Consider the following 27467-nt stretch of genomic DNA (forward strand, 5'->3'; position numbering starts at 1 on the left):
ATTGCACACTTTAAGGAACAAGGAATTAGTAGTTTGGTAACATAGCTGTGTAAAAAAAAAAATACAAAAACATTTGCATTTGTGTCAAATGGGAAAACCTGAAATAAATATGTGCATTCAATTGCAAGTTTATGCTGCAAAACCTGCCACTTGTATTTCATGCATATAAAGTGCTCACGTATTTGTTGCTGCATTAAACAAATTAAGTAATTTATATTAAGTTAAAGTTACAATGTTTCTATACCGTAAGATGCAACAATGAAACAAAGATTACTATCAACCTCTATTTGGCTGGTAAGTCTGAAAGAAATAAAATTTGTATTGGATCGTATTCTAGAAGGCATGTTATTTATATAATTTAAAATTTTCGCTAATGCCTGGCATGACTTGCAATGCCTGCTTTTTTGTAATTAAGTTGCAGTAGACTATAGTCGAATTTAAATCTTACCATTTCGGAAGTTGAAAGCCAATGATTATTTTATGACTCTACAGTGAGTTGTACTATGGTTCGGCAACCTAATCTTTATGTATTTCTTGAGTTAGCAAAACTAATAACAAATTTTCCTATCCTATGTAAATGATGCTGATGTTTAATAGCCAACGAATAATAGGTACAAGAAACTTCACCGTATCTTTTGATCATCTTTTGATATTTATAAAGCTAATTGTAAAACACCCGGCCTCACTGAACTTTTATCTACCAACTTACTAGCACTTTTACGATTTTGGCGACTCGGTTCCGATCGATTTCCGAGTTGATATATATCTCGAGTAACAAGTAAAGATTATGTTCCTCCTATGACCTCAGAGTTCGACCCCAAGTCCGGACAGTCCGGCTTCAGAGACGAGTACTGAGAGTCTGATGCATCTGCTGCAACAGTGCGAGCCTAAAGTGGCGTCCAGCATCAAGGAGACCGTCGAGAGACATGTGAGTGTCAGCCACTATCTCTAGATACACTTAGTTTATAATTATTTTTATTTATTTGATTCACACATCAAGGCCCATAGAAAATACTATACATAAATATTATAACATTACATCATGTACTAATACATGAATTATTGTCAACTAGCTTTTGCCCGCGACTTCGTTCGCGTGGAATAGTGACTTCCGGCAGATTTTTGGTTTTACCCACATAGTTCCCGATCTCGCGGGATTTTTGAGAAGTTCCCGCTCCCGCAGGATGAATTAAAACAATAACATGAACCGAACACGTGTAATGACACCATTGCGCGATTAACGCCATCTATCTACGGAGCATAGGAACAGCTCGACATTTGACCAATAGATGGCACTGTATGTCCGTAATAAATTTTATTTTTTATTTTTATTTTTTGTAATAAAAACTATCCTATGTCCTTTCTCAAGTTTCAAACTATGTCTGTACCAAATTTCACACAAATCGGTTCAGTAGTTTAGGCGTGAAGAAAAGACAGACAGACAGAGTTACTTTCGCATTTATAATATTAGTTTGGATTAATGCGGTAGAAAGAGATTCATATTTGCATTTATGGCAAAAATAAAGGTTTACAATATTCGATTTGACTAGGCACTTTAATAACGATAAACAATCTTGAGAAAACTTTTTATTTAAAATTCAGATGAAATTTCTAAAAACAGTAAATAATAATTACTTAATCGATTGGATCATTGTGTTGAGCAGTAGTTTATATAGATATATATAGGTATGTAATTGAATAAAAAGTCCCATCAAGATTGTTCACCTTTAGTTTACCTAAGTGCTTACTCAAATGGAGTATAAGTTATGTAATCTAAGTGAGACAGTTACTAAGTCTTAAAAGTTGCCAGCTCTAAATATAACTCCTTTTTATTTTTTTATAGAAAAAGGAGCTAGTAGAACTAGAAGAAGAGCTACAAACCCGCGTGGCATCGGTAGCGTCTCATCGCGTGAAGATCGAGAGGTTACAAGCGGAACTGGCGTTACTGGGCACGCAGGAGCTGGGGCTCAAACACGCGCTCGCCTCCGACCTAGCCCCTAACGCTGCACGAGGAGGTACCTACATATCCTATCTATATTTTATTAATCATCCATCCTCCTCCGAGCCATTTTCCCAACTATGTTGGGGTCGGCTTCCAGTCTTACCGGATGTAGCTGAGTACCAGTGCTTTACAAGGAGCGACTACCTATGTGACCCCCTCAACCCAGTTACCCGGGCAACCCGATATCCCTTGGTTAGACTGGTGTCAGACTTACTGGCTTCTGACTACCTGTAACGACTGCCAAGGATGTTCAATGACAGCCGGGATTTCGCACCGTGGTTACTAAGTGACAGGTCTTTCAAAGCTCGGCGGCGCGCGTTGTTCCACGCGCTCTTCAAAGAGATGTCAGCAACCCTAGCGGGGCCCAGCAGGGCCAAGGTCTGCCGGGGCTGCGGGATTGTTCGAGAGATACCGCTGCCCTGGTACTTAAAAGACCTACCGGGGAACACGACGGTTTTTAGTCAGTACTAGTCTGACACTCCCTCACCGCTGCTAACCCACAGCGAGAGGTGTCATTTGATGATTTTTAACGTCGTTAAAAAAAAGGTCTTTCAAAGCATGTACTATTGCAGTGGACGGCGAGAGCGACGCGTCTCCGCTAGAAGGCGTGAAGCGCAGCAAGTCGGAGCTGGTGCTGCGGCGAACTCCCCGCGAGGACGTCATGGAGCCGCTCTCCGCCGACGAGCGGGAGGACTACCGCCTCAAGCGGGTCAAGTGAGCACTCACTATATATATATACCTACTTGCATATTTACACACTAGCTTCTGCGGTAGGACCAGCTGTTCACCCGCATCCCGTGGGAACCTCTGCGCAAACCCGGATGAAAAGCCTATTCCTCGATAAATGGGCTATTTAACACTGAAAAATGTTCAAATCGTACACTGGTCCGAAAGTACTGACTTTCTAAGATTGGCGCGTTCCAACAAACTCTTACCGTCTTACCACAAAAACTTTTTAATGTCAGTTTAAGCCTTGTCTAAAAAAATGTCAAATTATGACGTTGACATATGGTTCATTTTGCAGCCAAAATTTTTTTAGACAAGTGTAAAACAGGGGTTAAAGTTTTTGTAGTAAGACCAATAAGCTTTATAATATGTATCAGTAAAGATTTACAAAAAAATACAATAAAGATTATAAACTATCCTAGTAGAAAAAGGCTAAAAACAGTCCCTGAATGGTGCATTTTTTAGAACTGACCAAAACGTAGCTCCTCTAGATAAAAATTTACTTCTTTCGTTTACAAAGTTAAAAATTTTGTACATAAATAAATAATTTTATATTATTATTTATTATGTAAAGTGTAATACCAACGCACAAAACTAAGATAAAACCTTCTTCCAGTCTCAGCCTGAGTCTCGACCCTCTCGCGTCCCCCAACTCGACTCTGAACACGGAGGAAACCTTCCACACGGCCACTTCATCCCCCAAGAAGTTCCCCGAGTGGGGGGAGGGGGACGCGGCCACGGAGCCCGCTGTCCCGCGCCCCGCCACCAACTTCCGCCTCGGACCCGTGCCTAATGCGGATGATAGTGACGACATGTCCAGCACTGAGGATTATCATAAGGTAACTGATTTAGGCTTCTTCTTAAAACTACTTTACGTTTACTCAAATCGACGCCTTAGAGTGAAAACCTCGTAAGTGCAAGAGATAACTTTTCAGGATAATGATTGGTATTCGATATTTTTTACGATTATCTTCCAAGAAATGCAATAAAAAAATATTGAGAAAAAATGCATTTTTCAGGATAAGGATTAGTATTCCATATTTTTTACGATTATCTTCCAAGAAATGCAATAAAAAAATATTGAGAAAAAATGCATTTTTCAGGATAAGGATTAGTATTCCATATTTTTTACGATTATCTTCCAAGAAATGCAATAAAAAAATATTGAGAAAAAATGCATTTCCGAGGTTTTCATTCTAAGACGACGAAATGCGAAAATAAAATTCATAGCAAACAGTTGTTTTAAAAATACAGGACTTTTATGTTGACAGTCAACTTTCGCTTAGATAACTTTTCTCACACTAGATTGAAAAAGCAAAATATTTATTTATGGATACGCACTTGTGTTTTAAGTCCGATGGCTGTGTGTTTGTAGAATATCGATATGAATAGTGATGTATGTTGGCAGCCCCGGATAGTGGAGGGACAATCGTCGAGTTCGGTGGAGCGGTCGCCGGAGGAACGCCACCAGAGAGCCAAGTACAAAAGGAGGGTGCCAGGTACTTTATTACTCTCTTAGTAAATAAGTACTCAGCTACTACTACGTACTAGTCTGGCTCCAGACCTACCATTCCGGTCCGTATCGGTCCTAGCAAGAACAGAAAAGAAACCGGATCATCGCCGAACACACGTTGATGACATTATTTTGATCTTGTTTTACTTTAATTACTTACATATTTTATTAATGCTTTTTTCTCTAATCTTAAGCTAGCTTAAGTACCATTTTAAATTTTGTCCGCCATAATAAGACAAAACATGAGTTGATACTACTTATTGTAAGACATATTCTTTATACCATGTTTTACAAAATAAAGTATCTTTACTTGTGATGTCGTCAGGCGAAGGCAAGCCGGGCCGGCGCCAGGTGACGGAGGTGGAGGCTCTGCGCGCGATGCAGCGGCTGTGCTCGCGCATCGCCTCGCAGAAGATGCTCGTCATCTCCTCGCTCGAGAACGACTGCTCCAAGGAGGAGCTTAATCGACAGATTGCCGTGAGTTTGTTGTAACCTATTTGGCCTGTGTTTTAGCTGTGTGGTTTAGGGCCAATTTTAGTAGAGTTTATAAATACATAGGGGTACATAAGGGTTAGTACATAAGAAAGTTTAAAGGGGGAGTATATAAGAGAGTTTAGGCTCTAGACAGATGGGCTGCATTTCGACTGCAATCCAACTGCAATTAGCAGTTCAAGGGCAGTTTGAATGCAGTTGACACGACTGCAGTGACTGCAGTTGACACGAAATGCAGTTCGTCTGTCTAGAGCCTTACACGAGGAGTTCATAGGGATATTTCATAAGCGAATATATAATATAATATACAGAGTATATACAGGGATTTTTTTTAATACCACCATCATCCCTCAGGTTCTTCAAGAGCTCCAGAAGAAGTACGTGCGCCTAGAGATGGCGCTGCAGTACTCGTTCTTCGACAACCAGTCGCGGCGGCCCATGATGGTCACCCCCATACAGGAGACGCCTTCCCTCACGCTGTCCGAGAGCGACATGCAGGTCGCCACGGATGACGACGTCACGGAGAACGGACATGTCCGAGACCCGCTGCTGCACAGGTAACATTGTGTTCATAAATGAAATAAATGATACAGGTTAAGAGGCAGGATTAATATATTCATGTACAGATTTTACAACATACAACATTGTTAATGTTAAAAAATAGTGTACCCACTAATAGTGCAACTAACACTGAATATTATTTTTTGTGCCTAACTATCTGTAATTTGTCTTTACTCAATTATCTAGTTTTAAGTTAATTTGTTACATAGGATAATGATGCATATCTGTTACAGTATACATTTTTGCAATAAATAAATAAATATTTCCAAACAGGTTAAAAGAGCAAGAACTAGAAGGATCAGATAACGTGTCGACCTCCAACGACGAGTTACCTTCAGAGAGCCACGAGCCCGCCTGGGAGGACCCGCTGCGGTGTCGCGTGCGGCCCGACCGACTCGAGCGATCCGAGCGATCCGACCGGCTCGAGCGATCCGACCGATCCGACCGACTCGAGCGATCCGACCGTATTGAGCGGCTCGAGCGACGGGAATTGTCCAACCACGATTTATCGTTACCCGTGAGTATTTTAAAAACTGGATCCGCATTTAAAACCTGATTTTACGTGCTCCCAACACCTCATGTTAACAATACCTCTGTTTTTGTAAACATATGCATGCTTTAATAAAATAAATTATCTTTTATCTTCTCCCTTTTTTGGGAGTCGGATAAAAATTGAAGTGTTTTTTTTTGTGATATGATTCATTTTGGTTTTTCAGGACCCCACGATAAGTCCAGGACTGTCGCATCCTATAGACTTCAGTAAGTAATTTTTGTTCATATATTACTGTTGTATAATTAGATATATTTTCTGATGTGTTGAAATATTCTTAGCTATTATATGATGCAAAGTTGCATTCTATCGATTTTTAGATCGTCTACTAGGTGGTTATCGGTACTGTAAAATCAATTGAACTGTTGAGTATGCACATTGGCGTTGCTAAGTGTGTGTGAAAAGGGCGTCGTTATGTTTTCTATGAACTCTAAACGAAATGAGGTTTCACCACAGAGTAAGATGAACGGAAATGCCATAAGGCGGGTAGGTCAGGCAGCTGCTTCTAGATCGAATACGTACGGTGGGGATGACCAAAACGATCAGTACACGATTGAAGTAGCCATGTTTGGATTATTTGATACATCTGTCAAAAATTTTCAAAAAATGGGTGGGCGCCAAAAAAGACTTATAAGGGTGGATCCCGTAACGTATGTTGTCCCCTGAACAGCCGAATTTTGGCGCGCTTCTTTGTCAGTAGACTTTCCGGTATGTCATCTCCGCTCGTCATTTTGTTCTCCATGGGTCTCGCAGATTTTATCTCATCGTATCGTGTACTTTGTTCGCGCGTTACTTACGGATCCGTGGAGTTTACGCGCGTGTGTTCTTACCATATACTCCCGAAACACATATTTAAGACGCTCTAAACTAATGCCAGTGGAAGGAATGCCGTTTAGTCACATTTTTGTACGAGTATCCGTATTTTGACGTGACAACGTCTAATAACTCGATAATACGGGCTGCATGCACGCAAGAGTTGACGTCATAGTCCGGTCACGCTCGATGTGCCGTTCCGCAAGCGAGAGCGCGGCACCAACGAGAGAGAGGCAAGATCGGCTCGAGTGGTCGGCTCATATACTACTGTCATGTTTGACGTTGTCACTTCAAATTTCAAACTACCGACTTTAGAGACAACCAATTTTTTTTGTTGATTTTCGTGTTCATAAGTGTATTGTATGGTTCTTTTGTCGCGTCCCCCAGACGAGGTGGTGCACATCCCGGGCTGGGTGACGCGCGGCGCCGGCGCCCGCACGCACCAGGAGTACGAGGTGCGCGTGGTGCTGGGCGCGCACTGCCGCTGGCTGCTGCTGCGCCGCTACCGCCGCTTCCGCGACCTCTGCCTCAGCATGCGCCGCCTCTACGGTCCCAAGGTACAGTGCTGCACTGCAGCTGCAGTCAGGAGTACGAGGTGCGCGTGGTGCTGGGCGCGCACTGCCGCTGGCTGCTGCTGCGCCGCTACCGCCGCTTCCGCGACCTCTGCCTCAGCATGCGCCGCCTCTACGGTCCCAAGGTACAGTGCTGCACTGCAGCTGCAGTCAGGAGTACGAGGTGCGCGTGGTGCTGGGCGCGCACTGCCGCTGGCTGCTGCTGCGCCGCTACCGCCGCTTCCGCGACCTCTGCCTCAGCATGCGCCGCCTCTACGGTCCCAAGGTACAGTGCTGCACTGCAGCTGCAGTCAGGAGTACGAGGTGCGCGTGGTGCTGGGCGCGCACTGCCGCTGGCTGCTGCTGCGCCGCTACCGCCGCTTCCGCGACCTCTGCCTCAGCATGCGCCGCCTCTACGGTCCCAAGGTACAGTGCTGCACTGCAGCTGCAGTCAGGAGTACGAGGTGCGCGTGGTGCTGGGCGCGCACTGCCGCTGGCTGCTGCTGCGCCGCTACCGCCGCTTCCGCGACCTCTGCCTCAGCATGCGCCGCCTCTACGGTCCCAAGGTACAGTGCTGCACTGCAGCTGCAGTCAGGAGTACGAGGTGCGCGTGGTGCTGGGCGCGCACTGCCGCTGGCTGCTGCTGCGCCGCTACCGCCGCTTCCGCGACCTCTGCCTCAGCATGCGCCGCCTCTACGGTCCCAAGGTACAGTGCTGCACTGCAGCTGCAGTCAGGAGTACGAGGTGCGCGTGGTGCTGGGCGCGCACTGCCGCTGGCTGCTGCTGCGCCGCTACCGCCGCTTCCGCGACCTCTGCCTCAGCATGCGCCGCCTCTACGGTCCCAAGGTACAGTGCTGCACTGCAGCTGCAGTCAGGAGTACGAGGTGCGCGTGGTGCTGGGCGCGCACTGCCGCTGGCTGCTGCTGCGCCGCTACCGCCGCTTCCGCGACCTCTGCCTCAGCATGCGCCGCCTCTACGGTCCCAAGGTACAGTGCTGCACTGCAGCTGCAGTCAGGAGTACGAGGTGCGCGTGGTGCTGGGCGCGCACTGCCGCTGGCTGCTGCTGCGCCGCTACCGCCGCTTCCGCGACCTCTGCCTCAGCATGCGCCGCCTCTACGGTCCCAAGGTACAGTGCTGCACTGCAGCTGCAGTCAGGAGTACGAGGTGCGCGTGGTGCTGGGCGCGCACTGCCGCTGGCTGCTGCTGCGCCGCTACCGCCGCTTCCGCGACCTCTGCCTCAGCATGCGCCGCCTCTACGGTCCCAAGGTACAGTGCTGCACTGCAGCTGCAGTCAGGAGTACGAGGTGCGCGTGGTGCTGGGCGCGCACTGCCGCTGGCTGCTGCTGCGCCGCTACCGCCGCTTCCGCGACCTCTGCCTCAGCATGCGCCGCCTCTACGGTCCCAAGGTACAGTGCTGCACTGCAGCTGCAGTCAGGAGTACGAGGTGCGCGTGGTGCTGGGCGCGCACTGCCGCTGGCTGCTGCTGCGCCGCTACCGCCGCTTCCGCGACCTCTGCCTCAGCATGCGCCGCCTCTACGGTCCCAAGGTACAGTGCTGCACTGCCAGGTCATATCCTAGGTGACATGTGTCAGACTACGGGCTTGAAGGAGTTACAGCGGCCCCGGTACATAAAGGGTTTAAGAAGCAACATAGTAGGTATTCATGCTTTCACATCGTGTCGTTCGCTCCACCTGTAGAAATCGGGCAGCTGATCAGCGAAACGGCAGTCACTCATTTTTGGTAGACCCCTTAAAAACAAAAGTAAAAAACAATAAGGAACTTCGTTTTAAAACACTGGCACAAAAAGATTTTCACGTTATAGTTTTATTTATTTATTAGGTACACCAACAGCAATCTTTTTTATTTTCAAATCTTCTTGTAACTCAAATTTTGTTCAAATTCTTGTTTCTCAATTTTTTTTATAACTTCTGTGTATGTACACAGAAGTTATGAAAGATACATTACAAATAACATTACTGGTAGTACCTAGTTCTGTACGCTTGTGCCGTATAAATGTTTAAGTGTGTATTCAGGTGGCGGCGATCCCGTTCCCGGGGCGCACGCTGTGGGCGGGCGAGGCGGTGTGCCGCGCGCGGCGGGCGGCGCTGGAGCTGTGGCTGCGGCGCCTGCTGGCCGCCGCCGCCGCCGACCCGCGCTGCCCCTTCCGCCAGCCCGACCGCCCGCTCACGCGCGACGCCCTCGTCAGCTTCTCGCCTTTCTTCCGCAAGGTACGACAGCAAAACCAACCCCTACACTGAGGCGCGATTCTCCTAATTTTAGTTAAGCGACATACGATTCACATTCGACTGAGATCAAATCCCGACTCAATTACAATTGAAGCATATGTGGCATTCCGCTATTTTTTCTTGGAAATAAACGTTTTTTTCCTTTTCTGTCATTTAATAATGAATCATTTTGTCAAATGATTTACGATTGCAATATGATTGTAGAGCAAACTACTGTATAGACCAAATCACAAAAATGGCAGACCAATCGCAAACCAATCGAATGTCGTTTTAATACGATTGATCTTACATATATTAGTAACAGAATGCCCGATAGGGTTAAAACTGCTATTGCGATTCATTTTCTATTCAATTTTGTCATTATTAACTTATCAGAATCGGACCCCTGAATTCAAATTCGTTTATTTGCAAAAACATGTGTAGATAATATACATACATAGTGTGATTCTTATATTATAGGTGAGATACATAGTCATCTTTGGTTCAACATGTTTGACTATGGCTGCTGTACAAATTATAAAAGATTTTCTTAAAACTACTATAAAACATAGACTTTTTTAATATAGATTTTGTATCATTTTTGTAATTACACACATTGAGTATTTAATCAAGAGGAGCTCTAAAGCAAGTTATAGACCGGTCAGTTGATTACAAGGTTGAACAACGATTTTTACGATCAGTTTGTACACCGTCTATGTGTTTCTGAATACATATCGAATTGTAGAGGTCATTTTAAGATACCATGGTGTTTTATACACGCATTTAGGTGAATATAGACTACAACATTTTCTGAAGCATTTCTATGTAATGTAACGTTCTAGCGAATGGTACAATACAGACAAAAGCTCGGTTTCCAAAGCATTTTCATGTAATGTAACGTTCGTGCGAATGCTCGGCGGTATGTTACGGGTAAATGCTCACAGCGAGTGTGCATTTACTATAGTTCGGCCATTCAAAGAATGCGTTCCTGACACGTCGCGATTGAACTGACGACGTAACTACATTCATTGATTATTGATATAATAATGTTGTTTTAATGCTCCTCAATTGTTAAAACGGTAAACAACCAGCAAAAATATTTTTATCGTAACTGCAACGCCATTGCAAAGTTACGTCGTCAGTTCAATCGCGACGTGTCAGGAACGCATTCTCTGAATGGCCGAACTATAACATATCGTTGTACCTTGTGTTCATTCTTTTTTGAAATGTTGGATCTACAAGTTGTGTGTGCTACGTCTAGCGTCGTGGCTCGACGAAATGTTACACCGACACGCTCGACGAAATGTTATACCAATATACTCGTTGGTTTGTAACAAAGAGGCGAGCGTGATCGTTTAGTTCGTAAAAGGATGATATACAAGAACATTATCATGGAGCGGCTCGACAACTAAATGTTATAGTATATCTCACCTTTAGTCTAGCTAGATCAGTGGTTCTTAACCAGTGGTCCGCGGACCACTGGTGGTCCCTGGAGGCATTCCAAGTAGTCCGCGAAGCTTTGCTTCTCGACGTTGCTATATACGTTATCTAACTTTATTTTTATCTACTTATCTATGCGCGCGCGGGTTTTCGCAACTTACGAAATGTTGGTTTTGAGTCTTAAAAAATAATTAAAATTTCGCGCTCGCTTCGCTCGCGTATTCAGAATATATATATGCCCTTGTTTTTGCATTTGACAACAATCAAAAAGTTAAGTACGTTTGGGCTAAATTTTACGTAATATTTGGTTTAAGTCCGATGAAATTTTCGCGCTCGCTTCGCTCGCGCATTTGGAAACTACATAGGCATATGTTTATCTTTCTTTGCATTTGCTTACCTACAACTGCCGACATACGTTTTACTTTGAGTAGTACGGAACCAAAAATTCATAAATTAGTAAAGAGAATGCAGTCACAAAATATATATCTCATTAAATTTAAATCTGTAACTTATACCGTCTTACCACAAAAACTTTTAAACGTCAGTTTATGCCTTGTCTAAAAAAATGTCAAATTATGACGTTGACATATGGTTCATTTTGCAGCCAAAATTTTATTAGACAAGTGTAAAACAGGGTTTAAAGTTTTTGTAGTAAGGCCCTTAGTTTTTTGCTAAATAATAAAGAAATAAGTGCTAATTATAAAGTATGCTTGTATTCTTTATCAAGAAACTCTCAATTTAGGTAAACCGATGAGGTGGTCCCCGGCAAGACAAACTTTAGTTAAAGTGGTCCCTCATGTCAAAAAGGTTAAGAACCACTGAGCTAGATGGTAGAAATGAAAACAGTATATTGTATTGTGCAGGGCGTGTTCGAGAGCGGCAAGTGCGGCACGGGATGATGGCGGGCGCCGCTCGCCACGTGGGCGGCGCTGGGGACTGCAGTCACCGCGCTGCTGCACGCGCTGCTCGCCGTGGCCGCGCTGCTGCTGCACTGCGCCGCGCTGCTGGCGCTGCTGCTGTACCGCGCTGCTACGCGCCGCTGACTGTACGTACACGCTACTGTCCACGACCACGGTGCAAGTAGCTATAATCATCGGCAGGGATATTGAGCCCTGACCTTCACCTGCGCAGAAGCGATTTATTGGTTTATTGCCTTATGTGTACAGTGCGCAAAGCGATCCCCACTCTTCCGCCGAGAGCTCAATATCCGTGCCGATAACTATACACCAGGTTAACATGTGACGAGTGAAGGCGGAAACACGCTTAGCGTTCGTTCAGACAAACCGGCTCGGAGAGGAGAGCAAATTCTTAACACGTTGAAAATTGAGTACTTAGTATTTGTGTATTAAGGTTTATTTTCGGATGTGTACTGCTTTTGTCATTAAGAATGCTAGAAGGCGCTCGGTGTGAAATAATAAGAGGAGCCGACCGGCTCCGATCGTGTACTTTTTCTCGGTCTTGCTGACGTTTGGCTCCAATTGCATCTCACGCAGCCGATCGGAGCGGATCGGAGCCGAATCCGGTATGTGTGAAAAGAAAAATGCGCGCCGATGCTCTCCGAGCCCGTCTGTTTGAACGGACCCTTAGTGTTCGTTCACACAGACGGAATCAACTCCGATCGACTGAAAGACCATGCAATTGGAGCCGAACGTCTGCAAGACCGAGAAAAAGTACGCGATCGGAGCCAGTCAGCTCCTCTTATTATTTCACACCAAGCGCCTTCGAGCATTCTCAATGACAAATCAGTGCACATGCAAAAATAAACCTTACTACAAATACTAAGTACTCGATTTTCAACGTGTTAAGAATTTGCTCTCCTCGCCGAGCCGGTCTGTCTGACGGACCCCGCGTCATACGTGTTTCGTGCATTTAATATGGTTAGAGACATATTTGTCTGTCGTGTTGTGTCGCAATACATGTAATTAAATGTATGAAACACGACACGTAAGTGTGTTTCCACCTTTACAAGAGCACGTGTGAGTATCTAGCTTTGATACATGCGCGAGTCGCTGGACCCGACCGTCTTTAAAATGCATGTAACCTGCGCATGTGCCTCAACATGCGCTAGCTACTTGCACCGTGTAGATGCACCCTAACTCGAGCCGACTGGTCACCATAAGTAGCTGAACAAATATTATTTGTTATTAACATTATAACAATAACAAATAATAGTTGCTAATGTATATTAACATTATAACAAATAATGTATAATATACATTTTCAAAACTACTAAACACATAACCAGAGTATTTATTTACTTTTTTGAACCTTACGATGTTGAGTAAATTTTGGTTTTTGTTAAGAAATTATGATCTTTTACGTTGTTAGGCACATTAGAAGATTTTCGCCTTGTTGAGCTACTTATGATGATGACCGTACCAACTTTTATACTCCATTTGAGTAGATAAATAGATAGGTATACATTATTAGGTATACCAATTTTTATATTTTTGATCTTACAACTAAGTAAAATAGGTGACATAGAGCCACTTAACTAACGATAAACAGTGTTGCTATGACATTTTATTCAAAAATGTTGTTCAAAAATATACTACGGCTAAAAATCAATGTATGTATTTGTAACAATTAATGTTTATGTTAATTTATTTTATATATATTTGTGTAAGAACTCCTATCAAGATTGTTTATTTTTAGACAAGTGCTAACTCAAATGGAGTGTCGGCGACAGTACCTACATAACGCGTAGTTTGTATATTTAATATGAAGTCTCGCGACCATATGTACAGTGATACTAAGGTGACAGTAGCGCGTACCAAGCAGAGAGCAAGCCGTGATGTGGGCAAGTCCTTCTAGACTGTGTAAGCTATAGAGGCCGTCTCGCAGCCGAACCACACACACATCGGTCATTAAATGTCATATATATCATTTAATTCGTAAATTTAATATTTCTAACTATATTACCATCGTTTTATAGAAATGGAATAGATATTTTTGTTGCTATAAAACAGTGTCACTTATTATAAGAATACTAAGAAAGCTTTTTTAAACTATTTTAACGCAATTTTTGCGTTTGTGAGCGAGAGTCTATAGTTTATATAACTTGCAGACGACTAGACCAAATAAGCCAGTATATGTCGGTTCTGATTCAGATTTTACGATTCATATTGTTAAATTTCTAAAAAGGTGACGTCTTCCAATCGCACTTAATTTCGCGCCAATTTAATGTAGAACCAAATTGTGTTCATTGTACAAGGCCTATTCGATGTTTTTTTTTTGTCGTGGCCTTGATTTGAAAAGCATGAATAATTTGTTGAAACTATTACCAACTTTGTAAATTATAACTGACTGAATCAAGAAAGAGAGGATATTTTGACAATATTAATATTGCGAAAACTTATAACAAACATTGAATATAGCTGAATAATAATAGTGCTTTTAAAATGCAAATGACCGATGTATGATATATAGTGCTTTTAAAATGCAAATGGCCGATGTATGATATAAGTTAGTGCTGCGAGACACCTCCACACATTATACATTCATTTCTGACTATGTTATAGTTATTCCATTTTTTAAAAGACATTGTTTTTTACGCAATATTTTGTGTGATCATATTTCATGTGTTAATCAAAAATATTTACTTTTTTATGAAGTTAGAAGTAACCGTTTGATGACTGGGAACTATGACCCAAGTTCATTGACAACACAAGCTACCATTTTGCTTGAACAATTTTTTTAATGCGAAACTTCTATCGACGTGACAATTCATGGTAAACAGTTGTTTGAAAACTGATGTTATAATATTGTGCTGCATGTAAATAGGTATATGAAATTCGTGAAAGGATTTCATTTAATTAGTTTAAATGAAAAAGTACTTTAGACATTAATTTGACAGAAAAAGACAAAATGCGAAATAACTTTATTAAAACAATGCTTTTTAAAAAAATACCAAGTAAATATTTTTGAATTAACACATTAAAAAATGTTTTGTAATAGATCCGTAAACATATCGTTTTTTTTTAATAATTTTAATGGATTATTATCTGTATATTGTGCAATGATTAGTTCCTAAGATATTAGTTTCAGTTTCTAGAGGACAAACCCCTTTACATATAGAGACACTTAGTTCAGTAGGAGCCGGGCGCATAAATATGTATGTGAAGGCATCAAATGTCCATATATTTATGCGTTTGGTTATTTTAACTCAGTGAATCAACTTCCAAACTACTAACACAGCTTACTTTAATTACGAAGTTGTTTTACTGTTTTCTTTTTACAGTGAACTTCTATTTGCAAGGTGACATTTTTAATTCCTACGGTTATATGCATTTAGAGTCGTCTTTTTTTCGATTTTTAGTCTGTAAATAGTAAAAAACAGGGTGTTGATTTTTCATCAGTCTTTTTCTCGGCAAAAAATCGAAATTGCTACCTTGTTTTTAAAATGTCCACTGTAGTGTCTCTCTATGTAATAAGCCTGTATAAAGCCAAGCCCAAATTGAGAAGTATATTTTTGTACGTGGCGAGTTTGAAGTGAGATCCCGTGCCTAGCTGAGGCAAACATAGTTAATAAAGTAATATATTTAGAGTTATATCAAATTGTACTGACCGTATAATTCGTGTTATTTTTATTTTATTTAGTAAGCTTACTAACATGCACAATTTTTAAGTTTAATTATTATTTTTAGTGTTATGTTCTTTTTTGAAAAAAAGTGCTGGGACGCCTAAATTGTAGGTATTTTTTCTGATTGACATACTCACAGTTTTAAATTAATTATTATTTTTTAATTATAAAATATTCATAAGTGGCGGCCTATTGAACTCAACGTTTAATTTTATCTCCCAGGTAGTTATGAGAAGGTGACAAAGCTCAAACAAATAGCGAAACGTCACAAAGTTCAATATAATAATAGTCTAAACACAGTCAAGCAGAACCATTTATTTTTTAATAGTTACTACTTTATCTAAAAAATATATATACTACGATACCTCTATAAGGGGTTAGTGCTGATAAAAAAGACCTTACATTATATAAATATGAACGTATATATATTTATATTTTTCTAATAGAATTCTATAACAAATTATCTTCACTACAAAATGACCATATAACACAATTTAATAGTATATCTGCTTCTATCGGAAACCCAGTAGTAATGTGTGGTGTTGCTACAACAAAATATTAATACAATATGGTATTATTATTATATTAATATATATGGTAGCAATTGTCCAATAGAAGAATTTATTCTAGGTACTAGTGTACAAGCCCCAAAAAGATAATTTACTAGTTATTTCAGTCGCTACGGTTGTGAATATAATTTTATAATTTCACCATTACTAACTTCGAGCCAATAAGTTATTTGATCGTTTTAATTTTGACATTTAAACTTTCTTGTAAAACAATTTAATTATGTTTATCTATTAGCTTGACAAATTACATTATTTTATTTATTACTATACAGCTAACATATAGGTATTTCGCGAAATTATATATACTTAATAGTCCGATATCAAATAATTATTTATTATTCTGTAAAAAAAAAATAGGATTCCCTATTCTTATACATAGGCTTTTCAAAGTTTAATGTTAGCAGATTTTATGAACATTGACACAGACAATAATAAGAAGAATATTGCTTTCTTAATTAGTTTACTGCTATGCACTAAACTCGAATTTATTAAAAAGCGTACGGGCAATTTTCTTTGCCCAGTCTGAAGTTGCTTGCCTGCGCCGTACTTGATCTTTTATGAACAAAATCTACTGCGCAGCATACCAATTGACTTCGAATTCTCTAAATACATCGGCCGTGGTGTAAAACTTATGTGTCTTACTTTTAAAAGCTGACAAAGTACGTGAAAATCAACATAGCCAAATGCTTATCCATTATAGTCCACATTAAATTATACGATGTAAATATGACCCCAACACTTCTACCATACAAGCTACCTATATTCAATAACAATAATGAGGCCCACTTATTTCTTTAGGTATCTACAAATGCAAAATCGTTCTGCCCCTCTCTAGTTCCAATGACTGAGATAGACGGTATAATGTTTAAAAATATATATCCGAATTGAGAACCTCCTTGACAAGTCGGTTAGAAAACCAATGAATAATGGCATAATGGGTGTTCGGTTCATATATCTCACGACGGTACAGCTTCTGTGAGCTTTCAAACTTAGCAGAAAGCCATTTCGCATGCGTACTAGTTATCGTGAGTGAATTCTTTTAATGATCTCGATCAGTAAGTGAAAGGTACAAAGACTATTTCATCTGTGAGAAAAACTAAATTACTTTGATTCAATTCAGTCATGTCATACGCTGATGTGAAAATGCTCTTATAGTAAGTACATGACGGAAAAAATGCCTCGAAATTATATTTTCTTTCGACTGTCTATACGAATTATATAGGTGCTAGAATAACCTAAAATATTTCATAACTTCACCACTATTTACCCTAAAATTAAAGAAATAGGAATAAATTATTTTATAGCTGTCTTAGTCTTTGACGACCGGAACCCACGACTGTGGATAGTTTAACGCAAATAAGAAAAACAAAGACATGCACTATTCCCCAAATACGGACTATTTTACATCATAATATTATTATTTTTCCACTATTTTCTCGACATTTTTTCTATTAATATTTGACTAAGTTTTTAACTGATTAGGCGAGCCCATAGACTAGAACATTGTGCCCTTCTAGATAGACCACATAAATACAAAATAGAAACATTTCAATGAAAACATAACTTATATGTGACAAACTTTCATCATGTTCTCACAGGAGTCCAATTGTGAGCGACATAATACAATTTGTTTTGCTAACATAAATGGCTTTTAAATAAAATTATAGTTTATTTTAGTACAAATTTCCTTTTGTAATATTAAATATAAGGGAAGGCCTAGTTAAGGTGACGAAGCTAGCAGTTTTCCTAAAGAATTTAATTAAATTCTTAGGTGTATTTTAAATAATGCGACGTTATTAAAGATATGATGTGATCTACAGCATTTCATATTGATTGAACATCTGAATTTTATTTGCGTGGATAACTCGGGTAAGTTCATATTATGTTAACTGAAAACCTAGGTTTAAACCTTTTTACCTGGATTTAAAGGTTGATAATAAAAAGTATAACAATAATACCTACCTTATTTTTATTTAATTTGTGAGTTGCAATTGAAAAGTAAAAATAAACATTTATTTATTCGATAGTGATAAGTGAGGAATTTATTAAAAATAATAAATGAGAGTGTCCATTTAAAAGTTGTTAAGTAGATAAATTACATCACCAAGTATGGCCTATAGTTAGAAAAATATAACAATGTCGATGGACAGCTTTTGTTTACAGCATCACGTTAAATTATCATTACAAATACTTGAAAATTAACAAATTAATTAATAGTTCAATGAAATACCTTTATCGACATAGTACCAACACTATTTGCCTCAATTTTCGAAGTTGTCCATTAACATCGACAATTTTCAATGTGTATAATACAAATATTACATTAAGTTATGAAATTCCCATGAAATATGTAACTATGTATTGTTAATGTAATGAGTTACATAAGTGCGTCGGCTTACTGTAGTTGCAAACATTTAACAAAATGATGGGTGCTTTACAAAGCGTAGGATATAAAAGTTATGAATGAATTATCATATTTTAGTATTTTAGAGGGAGTTGGCAGTAGTGGTTTAGTTAGAACCAACTAAATAAGCTCCTTCTGGTTCCAAAAGTATGCACAAACAGTAAGTCGACCCACTTATATTGTGTTGTTGCATATATGCGCGTATTTTAATCTTAGCAAATTAATTGCACATTATCAAATTGAGAGAATTAATGAAACTGAATGTTTACCAGCATAATGTAACAAATAAACTAGTTTTGTTAAGGATGAACAATAAAATGAAAATGTTTTACAGTTTGTTGTTTTATTTTTATTCATGTTTCAGCAACATATAAAATCGGCGTGACATGAGTATTTGGTCGTAACGTAACATTCAAGGCAAGGCGTAACGTATCAGTCGATAATGTCTACGGCTACCCTTGCTCGTCACTAGCACTGTGCATATGATGCGACAGCCTATGAAGTTAATTGTTCCTTACTTCGAATGAAGAAATAAACTTTTTTATCTATACAGGTTATTTATAGGAAGAACCCAAGTCCACCCACTGTTAATGTCTCATTAAAATGGTTATATCTTTATGATCTATCCTGGTCCTATTCCATCTTACTATACTTACGTTTTTCAGATTGATGAATTCACGGAGTAGAGAAAGATGAACGGAGATGCCATAAGGCAGGAAGGTCAGGCGCCTTCTAGGTCAAATACGTAAGATAAACTACAAAGGCGGCCGTGTCCGTCGAGGATTTTTGATTTTTCAAAAAAAGCGTATGAGGACGTGACCATTCTCCTAATTGTACTTAAGCGACATACAATTCACATTCGACTGCGATCAAATCACGACTCGATTACGATTGAAGTGTATGTGGCATTCCCTTATTTTTTCTTTGAAATAAACGTTTTTATCCTATTCTGTCATTCAAGAATGAATCATTTTGTCTGCAAATGATTTACGATTGCAATATGATTGTAGAGCAAACTACCGTATAGACCAAAATCACCAAAATAGCTGACCAATCGCAAACCAATCGAATGTCGTTGGAATACGATTGGTCTTATAATAGTAGCAGAAAATGCCCGATATGGTTAAAACTGCTATTGCGATTCGATTTCTATTCAATTTTGATATTATTAACTTAGGAGAATCGGGCCCAGTAATGTTCCTTGTCCCCGACTTTTGACTGCCTCGTTGGTCTAGTGGTCGCAAGCGTGGCTGCTGTGCTCGAGGTCTCGGGTTCGATTCCCGGGTCGGGCCGAAATCGCTTTGTGGGTTTTCTTAAACTTTCATAAAGCAGCCCGTAGTCTGGAAGTTGGTGATTGATTCACCCGTGCATCGGAGAGTACGTAAATGTCGGTCCTGCGTCTGATATCTTTCCGGTCGTGTCGGATTGCCGGCCCATCGGGTTATGAGAGTGAAGGAATAGGGAGTGCACCTGTGTCTGCGCAAATGCTCGTGCACTATAATATGTCCTGCGCAGCTGGCTGATCTCCTTAAGTGAGAACAGCCGCCGTGGCCGAAATCGGCCGTGGACGCCATTACCTTGTCCCCCGAGAGAGAGTTCATTGCACTTCGTAAATAAGACAACCATTATATTAAACGTTTTATATTTCAAGTCTTTTCGTAACTTATTTAATAAAATCTTACAATACAATATATACATTATGCTTTCTATCCACATAAATTACATAACAAGTAATATTTATATTAATAAATGCCCAGATGTCTATTTGTATTGTGCAAAAAAAACTCTCTAGTAAGATTGTTACCTACATACTTTCATATAATTTAAATTACATATAAAATTCAAGAATTAATTGAAATGGGATGTAGAACTTAAAATTGATTAATTTAGTCATCAAAATTGCGCTCACGATCATCTCAGAATCTCGTCTAAATTAAAATTAGCGTAACACGAAAACTCATTAGCCAAGTTATTTCTATGATGAGGCTGAAACTCGCACAGATTCAAGCCCAAGAGTTGGTGCACCATATCTTTCATGACAGCTCCGGTACACACTACTATTTTATTGTTTGCTAATAGTTTGATGGTCTGCGCAGTCTTGGAGATGCACTCTTCAGATAAGAAGGGAGGGTCGGCTACCACCAGGTCGTAAGAGCCGAGGGTTTCGGGAGGCAACTTGTCTGGAGTGTTGTAGTCGTAAAATACGAAGTCGGGAGCGTGCACTTCGAAGCGACGGTCGTACTCCAGCAGAGTAACTGGAAATATAAGGGATCTGATGTTATTTGAGATAAATTAAATATTCGTCATCATCACCATCTGAGCCATAGGACGTCCACTGCTTAACATAGGCCTCCCCCTTTAATCTCCATAGATACCTGTTGGAGGCAACCTGCATCCAGCGTCATCCGGCGACCTTTATAAGGTTACAATCGTGTTTGTACTAAAGTAACTAAATTATTTTGTACCTGTAGCTCTATCTCCAATCTGTCTCTTAACAGGTACAAAAAGGGTGGGACAGGAGACAAGTGCCACCCTGCCCCCCTCTCCCACAGACCTGTCCACCACCTTCACCAGAGACTGCACCGTCGCCTCATCATACCAGAACTGGCTCAGTTGCTGAAACAGGACAATTTATATTTATAGATAGCCAGTACCAGTAATTTTTTTTAAAACATCAATAATAAAAACTGTACTATGACGGAACGCAAACGTCAACGTCAATGTCGGAATTTTTTCTCTCCCAAAATCTTTTTGATAAATAATTATAATTTACATATATATTTGATAAACAAAACACTGAAATTCACGTTAACAATAACATAATACCATGACTGGCAAAGAAACACCTATGTATATCGAAAATCAAGAGACACATCGGCAGAGAGATGTAAGGAGAGAACAGTAAGTTCAAAATGTTGACGAGAGCGGCCCGCCTACGCGCACGACTACCATCTCCGGGATCGTTGCTCAGCTCCGCCTCGCCGCCGCCGGGCCCTGGACCACTAGAAACACCGGCGGCTGCAGTAGCGTCGAGCTCGAGCGACGAATACTTTTCCCCGCCAACGTCGCCACCACCTGTACGTCGGCAGCGGAGACGCCGGCCACCGACGGGCTTGGGATCGGGGGACCATCAGGTCCCTAGCAGGGTCCCCGCTACCGGTGGTTGTGTGCAGCGCATGAGATGGACTCTAAGAATGAACGAGAACGTCATGCGCGCATACTACGGATCCACAGAGGGAGGAACTAACCTCACTGCGTACCGTGATAGGATGCTGTCTCTGTTCCAGGTGCTTGAGCCAGCCGTCAACGTATCGGCCCAACGACTGTCGGATCAGGTGCGGGTTATTCAGCGCAATCACAGACTGGACGACGCCGCACTTGATCGGCTGCGCTTAGAGATGCTGAGCAGCCCTATGGTCACCACCTCGTCACAGGCCGCGGTGCCACCGCCACCTTCAGGCGGAGTCACACCGCGGTCCAATCTCGTTGAACGGGATGAGGACGATAGGGTTGTAACGGTAAGTACTCAGTGCAACGAACGCTTGAGGAGTGCTCTGGAAGATGCGATTCAGGAGTTTAGGTACTCACCCGTCGAAAACCGACCGCGACTACCTCGCTTGCCTATGCACAGACAGAATAGGGCGTTGGTGTGTGCTCTGGATTCGCTGTTGGAAAAATATTTTGAAAACAGCGAAGACCTCCTTGATACACACTCAATTATGTATTGCTCGGCTGTTGCTGCATGTCGTGTAGCTAATGTCAAATTCCCTGACAGTAACAGAGCTACACGACCAAAATCAGCGGTACCAGCTTGGCAGTGCAGGATTGAGCGTCGTATCGAGGGGGCCAGAGTACTCATTGGCAAACTATATTGCTTCAGGGAGGGTAATACCCGACCACGGGTGATGCGCTTTGTGAGGCGTGCATTCCTGGGGACTGGACTCAGTTCTCATGAATATATGCCGCGTGTCACGGAGCGCATCGACTTCCTGAAGCAAAAAGTCTGTGCATGGGCGAGCCGTATTCGAAGGTATAAACGACGGGTAGAACGTTACACCCAGAATCGTATGTTCCAGAGTGATCAAAGATGGGTATATAGAACTTGGGAGCAACCTGAGCAATGCGTGATGGACGGGAGCCGACCGGATGATGGTGCCACAAACATGTTTTGGCGCAACCTCTGGTCGACGCCCGTATTTCACGAGGAGGGTGACTGGACACGTGATGTTGAACGGGAGTGTGAACAAATACCAGAAATGGAGGAGGTCAATATTACCTCCTCCGACGTAGCCTGTGCAGTTCGTCCGATGCAAAACTGGAAATCACCAGGACCGGATGGACTGCACAATTTCTGGTTAAAGTGGCTGCAAAGTTCGCACCCCTGTTTAGCATCACAGTTTCAGTCATCCTTAGAAGCCGGGTCGCTCCCACAGTTTCTAACAACAGGAGTTACCCATCTGCTCCATAAATCAGGCAGTACCGCGGAACCCAAAAATTATAGACCGATCACTTGTTTACCGACGGTCTATACACTTCTTACATCTATTTTGAGATTAAAAATAAACCAACATATTGAAAAGTATTCAATTATGTCAGTTTCTCAAAATGGATGTAGGAAGGGGTCCCGTGCTACTAAGGAGCTGCTCCTCACTGATATGGTCATCAGCCAACAGGTTCGGCGATCCCGAAAGAATTTGTCGACATGTTGGATAGACTATAAGAAGGCCTACGACTCGGTCCCCCATACATGGCTTAAGAGGGTATTGGAGTTGTATAAAATAAATACAACTCTACGCGCCTTTCTTGAGTCATGTATGGAGCAATGGAGAACGGTTCTTCACTATCCAGGATGTAGACAAATTGAAGGGACCGGCGATCCTATTAAGATCGAGCGGGGAATATTCCAAGGTGACAGTTTGAGTCCACTTTGGTTTTGCCTGGCCTTGAACCCTTTAAGCACATTGCTAGAGGGTTCGGGGCTGGGCTATCCTTTGCGGAGAGGGGGTCAGGTTATATCCCATTTGCTTTATATGGATGATCTGAAACTATTTGCCACCACGGAACTGCAGCTGATGAAGCTACTGAAGATCACTGAAAATTTCAGTAGTTGCATCAGGATGGAGTTCGGTGTGGACAAATGTGCAGTCATGCATGTAAAGCGAGGGGGAATTGTGGAATCTGAGGGAGTACAACTCTCAGATTCTATAAACCTGAGATCACTCTCCGCAAACGATACATATAAATACTTGGGTATGGCGGAGGGGTTAGGCATCAATGTGGCTGACATGAAACAGTCATTACGGGAGCGTTTCTTTGGCCGCCTGAATAAGGTTCTAAAAAGTTCCTTATCAGGCGGCAACAAGGTTCGCGCCTATAATGGTTGGGTCATGCCAGTCCTGATGTACTCCTTCGGCATACTCAAATGGACTCAAACTGAATTGGATGCCTTGGATAGGAGAGTCCGCACACTGCTGACCGCAGAACGAATGCATCACCCACGATCGTCGGTGATGAGACTGTACATCCCACGGAAATGTGGAGGCCGAGGCTTTTTAAATGCAAAGACGCTCCACAACCGTGAGGTGTGCAGTCTCAGAGAATATCTTCTCAAAAGCGACGTGGGTATGCATCGTGATATGGTAGCAGTGGACAAAGGACTCACCCCGCTATCGTTGGCAAATGAGAACTGGCGCAGACCTGTGGTACTATCTACCCATGATCGCAAGGGGGTATGGCAGAGCAAACAGCTACACGGACGCTTCTTCGGGGCTCTTCATGGCCCCGATGTAGACTTCAATGCGTCCGTAGCTTGGCTACGCTTCGGTGACCTATTTGGAGAAACCGAAGGGTTTGTTAATTATGGACGAAGTTATCCTGACGAATAACTACCGGAGGTATATTATGAAAGACGGGACGGTTGACATATGTCGGGCATGTCACCATCCGGGTGAGTCTATCAGACATATTATATCTGGTTGTTCTCGTTTGGCTAACGGTGAATATTTGCACAGGCATAACCAAGTGGCCAAGATCATCCACCAGCAGCTTGCTCTGCAGTACAAACTTGTAGATCTTGAGGTACCGTACTACAGGTATGCGCCCGACCCAGTTCTCGAAAAGGACCATATCACGTTGTACTGGGATCGATCTATCATCACTGACAGGACTATTTCAGCCAATAAGCCTGATATAGTGGTGATAGATCGATTAGCGCGCCGCGCGATGATAGTCGATGTCGCCGTCCCGCATGACGAGAACCTCGTGAAAGCTGAGAAAGAGAAACAAATAAAATATCTTGACTTAGCGCACGAGGTTGTCGCCATGTGGGATGTCGACACGGCTGTTATTGTGCCGATTGTCATTACGGCCAATGGTCTAATAGCCAAGAGCCTCGACGAACACCTCAGGAGGCTCTCGTTGGGCGGCTGGATCAAGGGACTGATTCAGAAGGCAGTACTCCTTGATACGGCACGTATTGTGAGGAGGTTTCTGTCTCTGGGACCCTAACCACCGGTACCTTGGACCCTGTGCCCGATATCGGTGGCAACCTATTTTTTATATTTTTAAATGTTTTTTATTTTTATATTTAATATTTAAAAATGTAAATAATATGTTTGAAAATAAATAAATGTCAATAACTGTACTATTATTTATAATGGACAAAAAAATCACGTTTGTTGTATGGAAGCCCCCCAAAATATTTATTTAATTCTAGTTTTCAGTATTTTTTGTTATAGCGGCAACAAAATGTCATCATCTGTGAAAATTTTAGCTCTCTAACTATCACGATTCATGAGATACAGCCTGGTGACAGACGGACGGACGGGCAGAGGAGCGAAAACAATAGGGTCCCATTTTTCCCTTTGGGTATGGAACCCTAAAAATTAAGACTAATTGATTTTAAACTAACTAAAAGTTAAGGTCTACCTAGGCTGACCGGCTCATAGTAGAATAAAATATCAATAATTCAACGTTTCCTACCCAGTTTTCATCAAATAAAATGTTTTCTTTCAATTTATTATCAGCTTCCAGCTTGTTGAGTATTGCCTGCCGTTTTTGTTGTTCCGCATAGAACTCTTGGAGAGCTGCAAATGTCTCTGCAGACAGTGAGGGTATGTCGTCATCACCATCCATGGTATGTGGGACCTTTGAATTACAAAAAAAAAACAAATTTTGCTTGAGGACTATTAGTAGTCCTACTGCAGGGAAATGTCTTCCAAAAATAGAGAAGACAACTAAATAAACTCTTAGGAGTTAAGTTTTATTGACTTACATGTCATAAAAAAAATATTCCTGAAAGTTTATAACAAGAAAACTGAAGAAAAAGACATGAAAAGAAGGAAATGGTTCTTTTCTTGTTAAAAGTTTAACTTTTATAGTGAAAGCATCAGATCCTCAGCTAATTTAATGATGTTTACATGAGGATAAAAACTACATTTTTTTTGTTGATACCTACATCTAGCCAACAGCAACTTGATTGTCACTAAAACACCTGCTAAGATTTATAAAAATAGTGGCTGTCGCTAGGCTTCCGTAATTGCTAAAGCGTTTTGATAACAATATTGTGCGATATACTTGTGTAGTCTTAACCACCTCGCGTTAAATTCGTAGTGTTTGGACAGATGCAATCTTTCAGCTCCAATTCGACATTATCTAATCAAACTACGTAGCTTTCATGTCGTAAGAAGTTAGATCATACGAAAACAGAGTCGATCTACATTACAGTCTGCGCTAAACATGTGTGTGACAGCTATAAACAGGTTAGTTTGTGGCCGTGCTGTGCCCGCGGAGCACAAGATGTACCAAAACTTTGTCAGATAAAAATCACAAATACTGTCCCAGCGTGAGGTTGAGCATCAGAAATGGACATAGTTAATTTGTAAGTATCCTAATTTACTAAATATTAGTAATACCTGCTCTAATGTTACAAATTTCGCTGAAAAGCTTGAAACTTTGAAAATCCCAAATTCTAACCTTGATCAATAGACAACATAAATTTTACTGTCAAAATTGTCATTGTCATTTTACAAATAATTCTGTCAAATAAAATGTTGCTATCTTTGATATTTAAATTCTACCACCCCTGTCATTAACTAATATTTCATTATTTTAGTGGATGAAGATGGAAACGCAGAATCTTCAAGTAGTACGCTTACACGAAAACCCCCATTATTTAAAAGCATGCTGTGAATTAATCAACGATGAGTGGCCACGCAGCGAGACCGCCCGGATGATGTCACTTCAAGCCTCCTGTAACCACCTGCCAACAAGTTTAATTCTCATCGATGATATGAAACGCCTTCTTGGGCATTGTAAATTAACTGCTATACCTAGCATACCAGAAAGTTGTTTTATAGAAACTGTAGTTATCAGTAAATCTATGCGAGGAAAAAAGCTAGGTAGCTATTTGATGAGACAAGTTGAAGAATACTGCAAAAATATATTAAAATTAAAGATGCTACATTTATCCACCAAAGGACAGGAAAACTTCTACGCGAAATTAGGGTATGAAAATTGTGCCCCAGTGTCCATTTATGGTGTCCGTAGTTTTAATAGTGTACCTACAATTAGTGATAAGATTCCAAATCAAGTGCCAGTAATTAATAATATTGTAGAAGGAGCACCACCTCCCCCGCCCCCACCGATGCCAAAACCTGAGACTATGGTAAAGAACACGTTAAAATCGACTAAGACTTTTATGTTCAAGTATTTGTAAATATAAGTAGTTTTTTAAAAATGAAAACATATTTTATTAACCTGCTACTGCGGCAATCCTTTATAATGGCGTCCTGGCCGATTGTCAGCCACGGCACGAGTTCATATAAGGAGATCAGCCAGCTGCACAAGCATTTGCTTGGACAATACACCTGGTATTCACTATTGCTTCTCTCTCATGGCCCGACGGGACGGCAAGCTGACACGACCAATCAGACATCAGGCGCAAGACCACAGGACCGACATTAACGTAGGAACTCTCCAATTCACGGGTGTACCAATGTCCAACTTGCAGGCTTCGAGCTGCTTTGTGAAAGTTTCTAA

The 27467-nt window shown here is 41.3% G+C and overlaps 3 protein-coding genes across 7 annotated transcripts in view; 2 read left to right on the forward strand and 1 right to left on the reverse strand.

The window, feature by feature from the left end:
* The window catches only part of LOC124640127 (kinesin-like protein Klp98A), a 42411-nt gene extending 26988 nt beyond the window's left edge, over positions 1–15423 (forward strand). The window contains exons 6-18 of one of the 3 annotated variants that reach the window (XM_047177785.1): positions 809–928; positions 1844–2015; positions 2575–2716; positions 3345–3567; positions 4137–4227; positions 4567–4718; positions 5088–5290; positions 5568–5811; positions 6011–6053; positions 7045–7112; positions 7253–8754; positions 9242–9436; positions 11737–15423. In XM_047177785.1, the coding sequence (XP_047033741.1) occupies positions 809–928; positions 1844–2015; positions 2575–2716; positions 3345–3567; positions 4137–4227; positions 4567–4718; positions 5088–5290; positions 5568–5811; positions 6011–6053; positions 7045–7112; positions 7253–8754; positions 9242–9436; positions 11737–11989 (3408 nt within the window). In that variant the 3' untranslated portion in view covers positions 11990–15423. Of the gene's footprint in view, positions 1–808; positions 929–1843; positions 2016–2574; positions 2717–3344; positions 3568–4136; positions 4228–4566; positions 4719–5087; positions 5291–5567; positions 5812–6010; positions 6054–7044; positions 8755–9241; positions 9437–11736 lie in introns of all 3 variants that reach the window. The other 2 variants (XM_047177787.1, XM_047177786.1) reach the window with 2 other exon arrangements.
* Positions 15424–20053: 4630 nt separating this feature from the next.
* Positions 20054–26461, reverse strand: LOC124640130 (EEF1A lysine methyltransferase 1). Of its 3 annotated transcripts, none has more exons than XM_047177791.1 (4): positions 26342–26461; positions 25410–25574; positions 20894–21044; positions 20054–20683 (listed from the first exon to the last, which is right to left on the reverse strand). In XM_047177791.1, the coding sequence occupies exons 2-4, from the start codon at positions 25560–25562 to the stop codon at positions 20340–20342; spliced, it is 648 nt and encodes a 215-aa protein (XP_047033747.1). In that variant the 5' UTR covers positions 25563–25574; positions 26342–26461; the 3' UTR covers positions 20054–20339. The 3 variants fall into 3 exon arrangements, with proteins under 3 accessions (XP_047033747.1, XP_047033746.1, XP_047033748.1); XM_047177790.1 differs by lacking the exon at positions 26342–26461 and adding an exon at positions 25885–26026; XM_047177792.1 differs by lacking the exon at positions 26342–26461 and adding an exon at positions 25702–25840.
* Positions 26032–27171, forward strand: LOC124640131 (N-alpha-acetyltransferase 80). Its single transcript, XM_047177795.1, has 2 exons — positions 26032–26307; positions 26542–27171. The coding sequence occupies exon 2, from the start codon at positions 26545–26547 to the stop codon at positions 27142–27144; it is 600 nt and encodes a 199-aa protein (XP_047033751.1). The 5' UTR covers positions 26032–26307; positions 26542–26544; the 3' UTR covers positions 27145–27171.
* Positions 27172–27467: the final 296 nt, after the last annotated feature.

Source organism: Helicoverpa zea, chromosome 20, assembly GCF_022581195.2.
Source record: "Helicoverpa zea isolate HzStark_Cry1AcR chromosome 20, ilHelZeax1.1, whole genome shotgun sequence".
Classification (NCBI taxonomy): Eukaryota; Metazoa; Arthropoda; class Insecta; order Lepidoptera; family Noctuidae; genus Helicoverpa; species Helicoverpa zea.

Excerpts from the sequence above, each read along its gene's own strand:
- LOC124640130 (XM_047177791.1), bottom strand. The coding sequence starts at position 25,562 with ATGGATGGTGATGACGACATACCCTCACTGTCTGCAGAGACATTTGCA. Across the intron at positions 21,045-25,409 it reads TTTTATTTGATGAAAACTGG|CAACTGAGCCAGTTCTGGTA; the intron begins GTAGGAAACGTT and ends GTCCTGTTTCAG. Across the intron at positions 20,684-20,893 it reads GATTGGAGATAGAGCTACAG|TTACTCTGCTGGAGTACGAC; the intron begins GTACAAAATAAT and ends TTATATTTCCAG.
- LOC124640131 (XM_047177795.1), top strand. The coding sequence starts at position 26,545 with ATGAAGATGGAAACGCAGAATCTTCAAGTAGTACGCTTACACGAAAAC.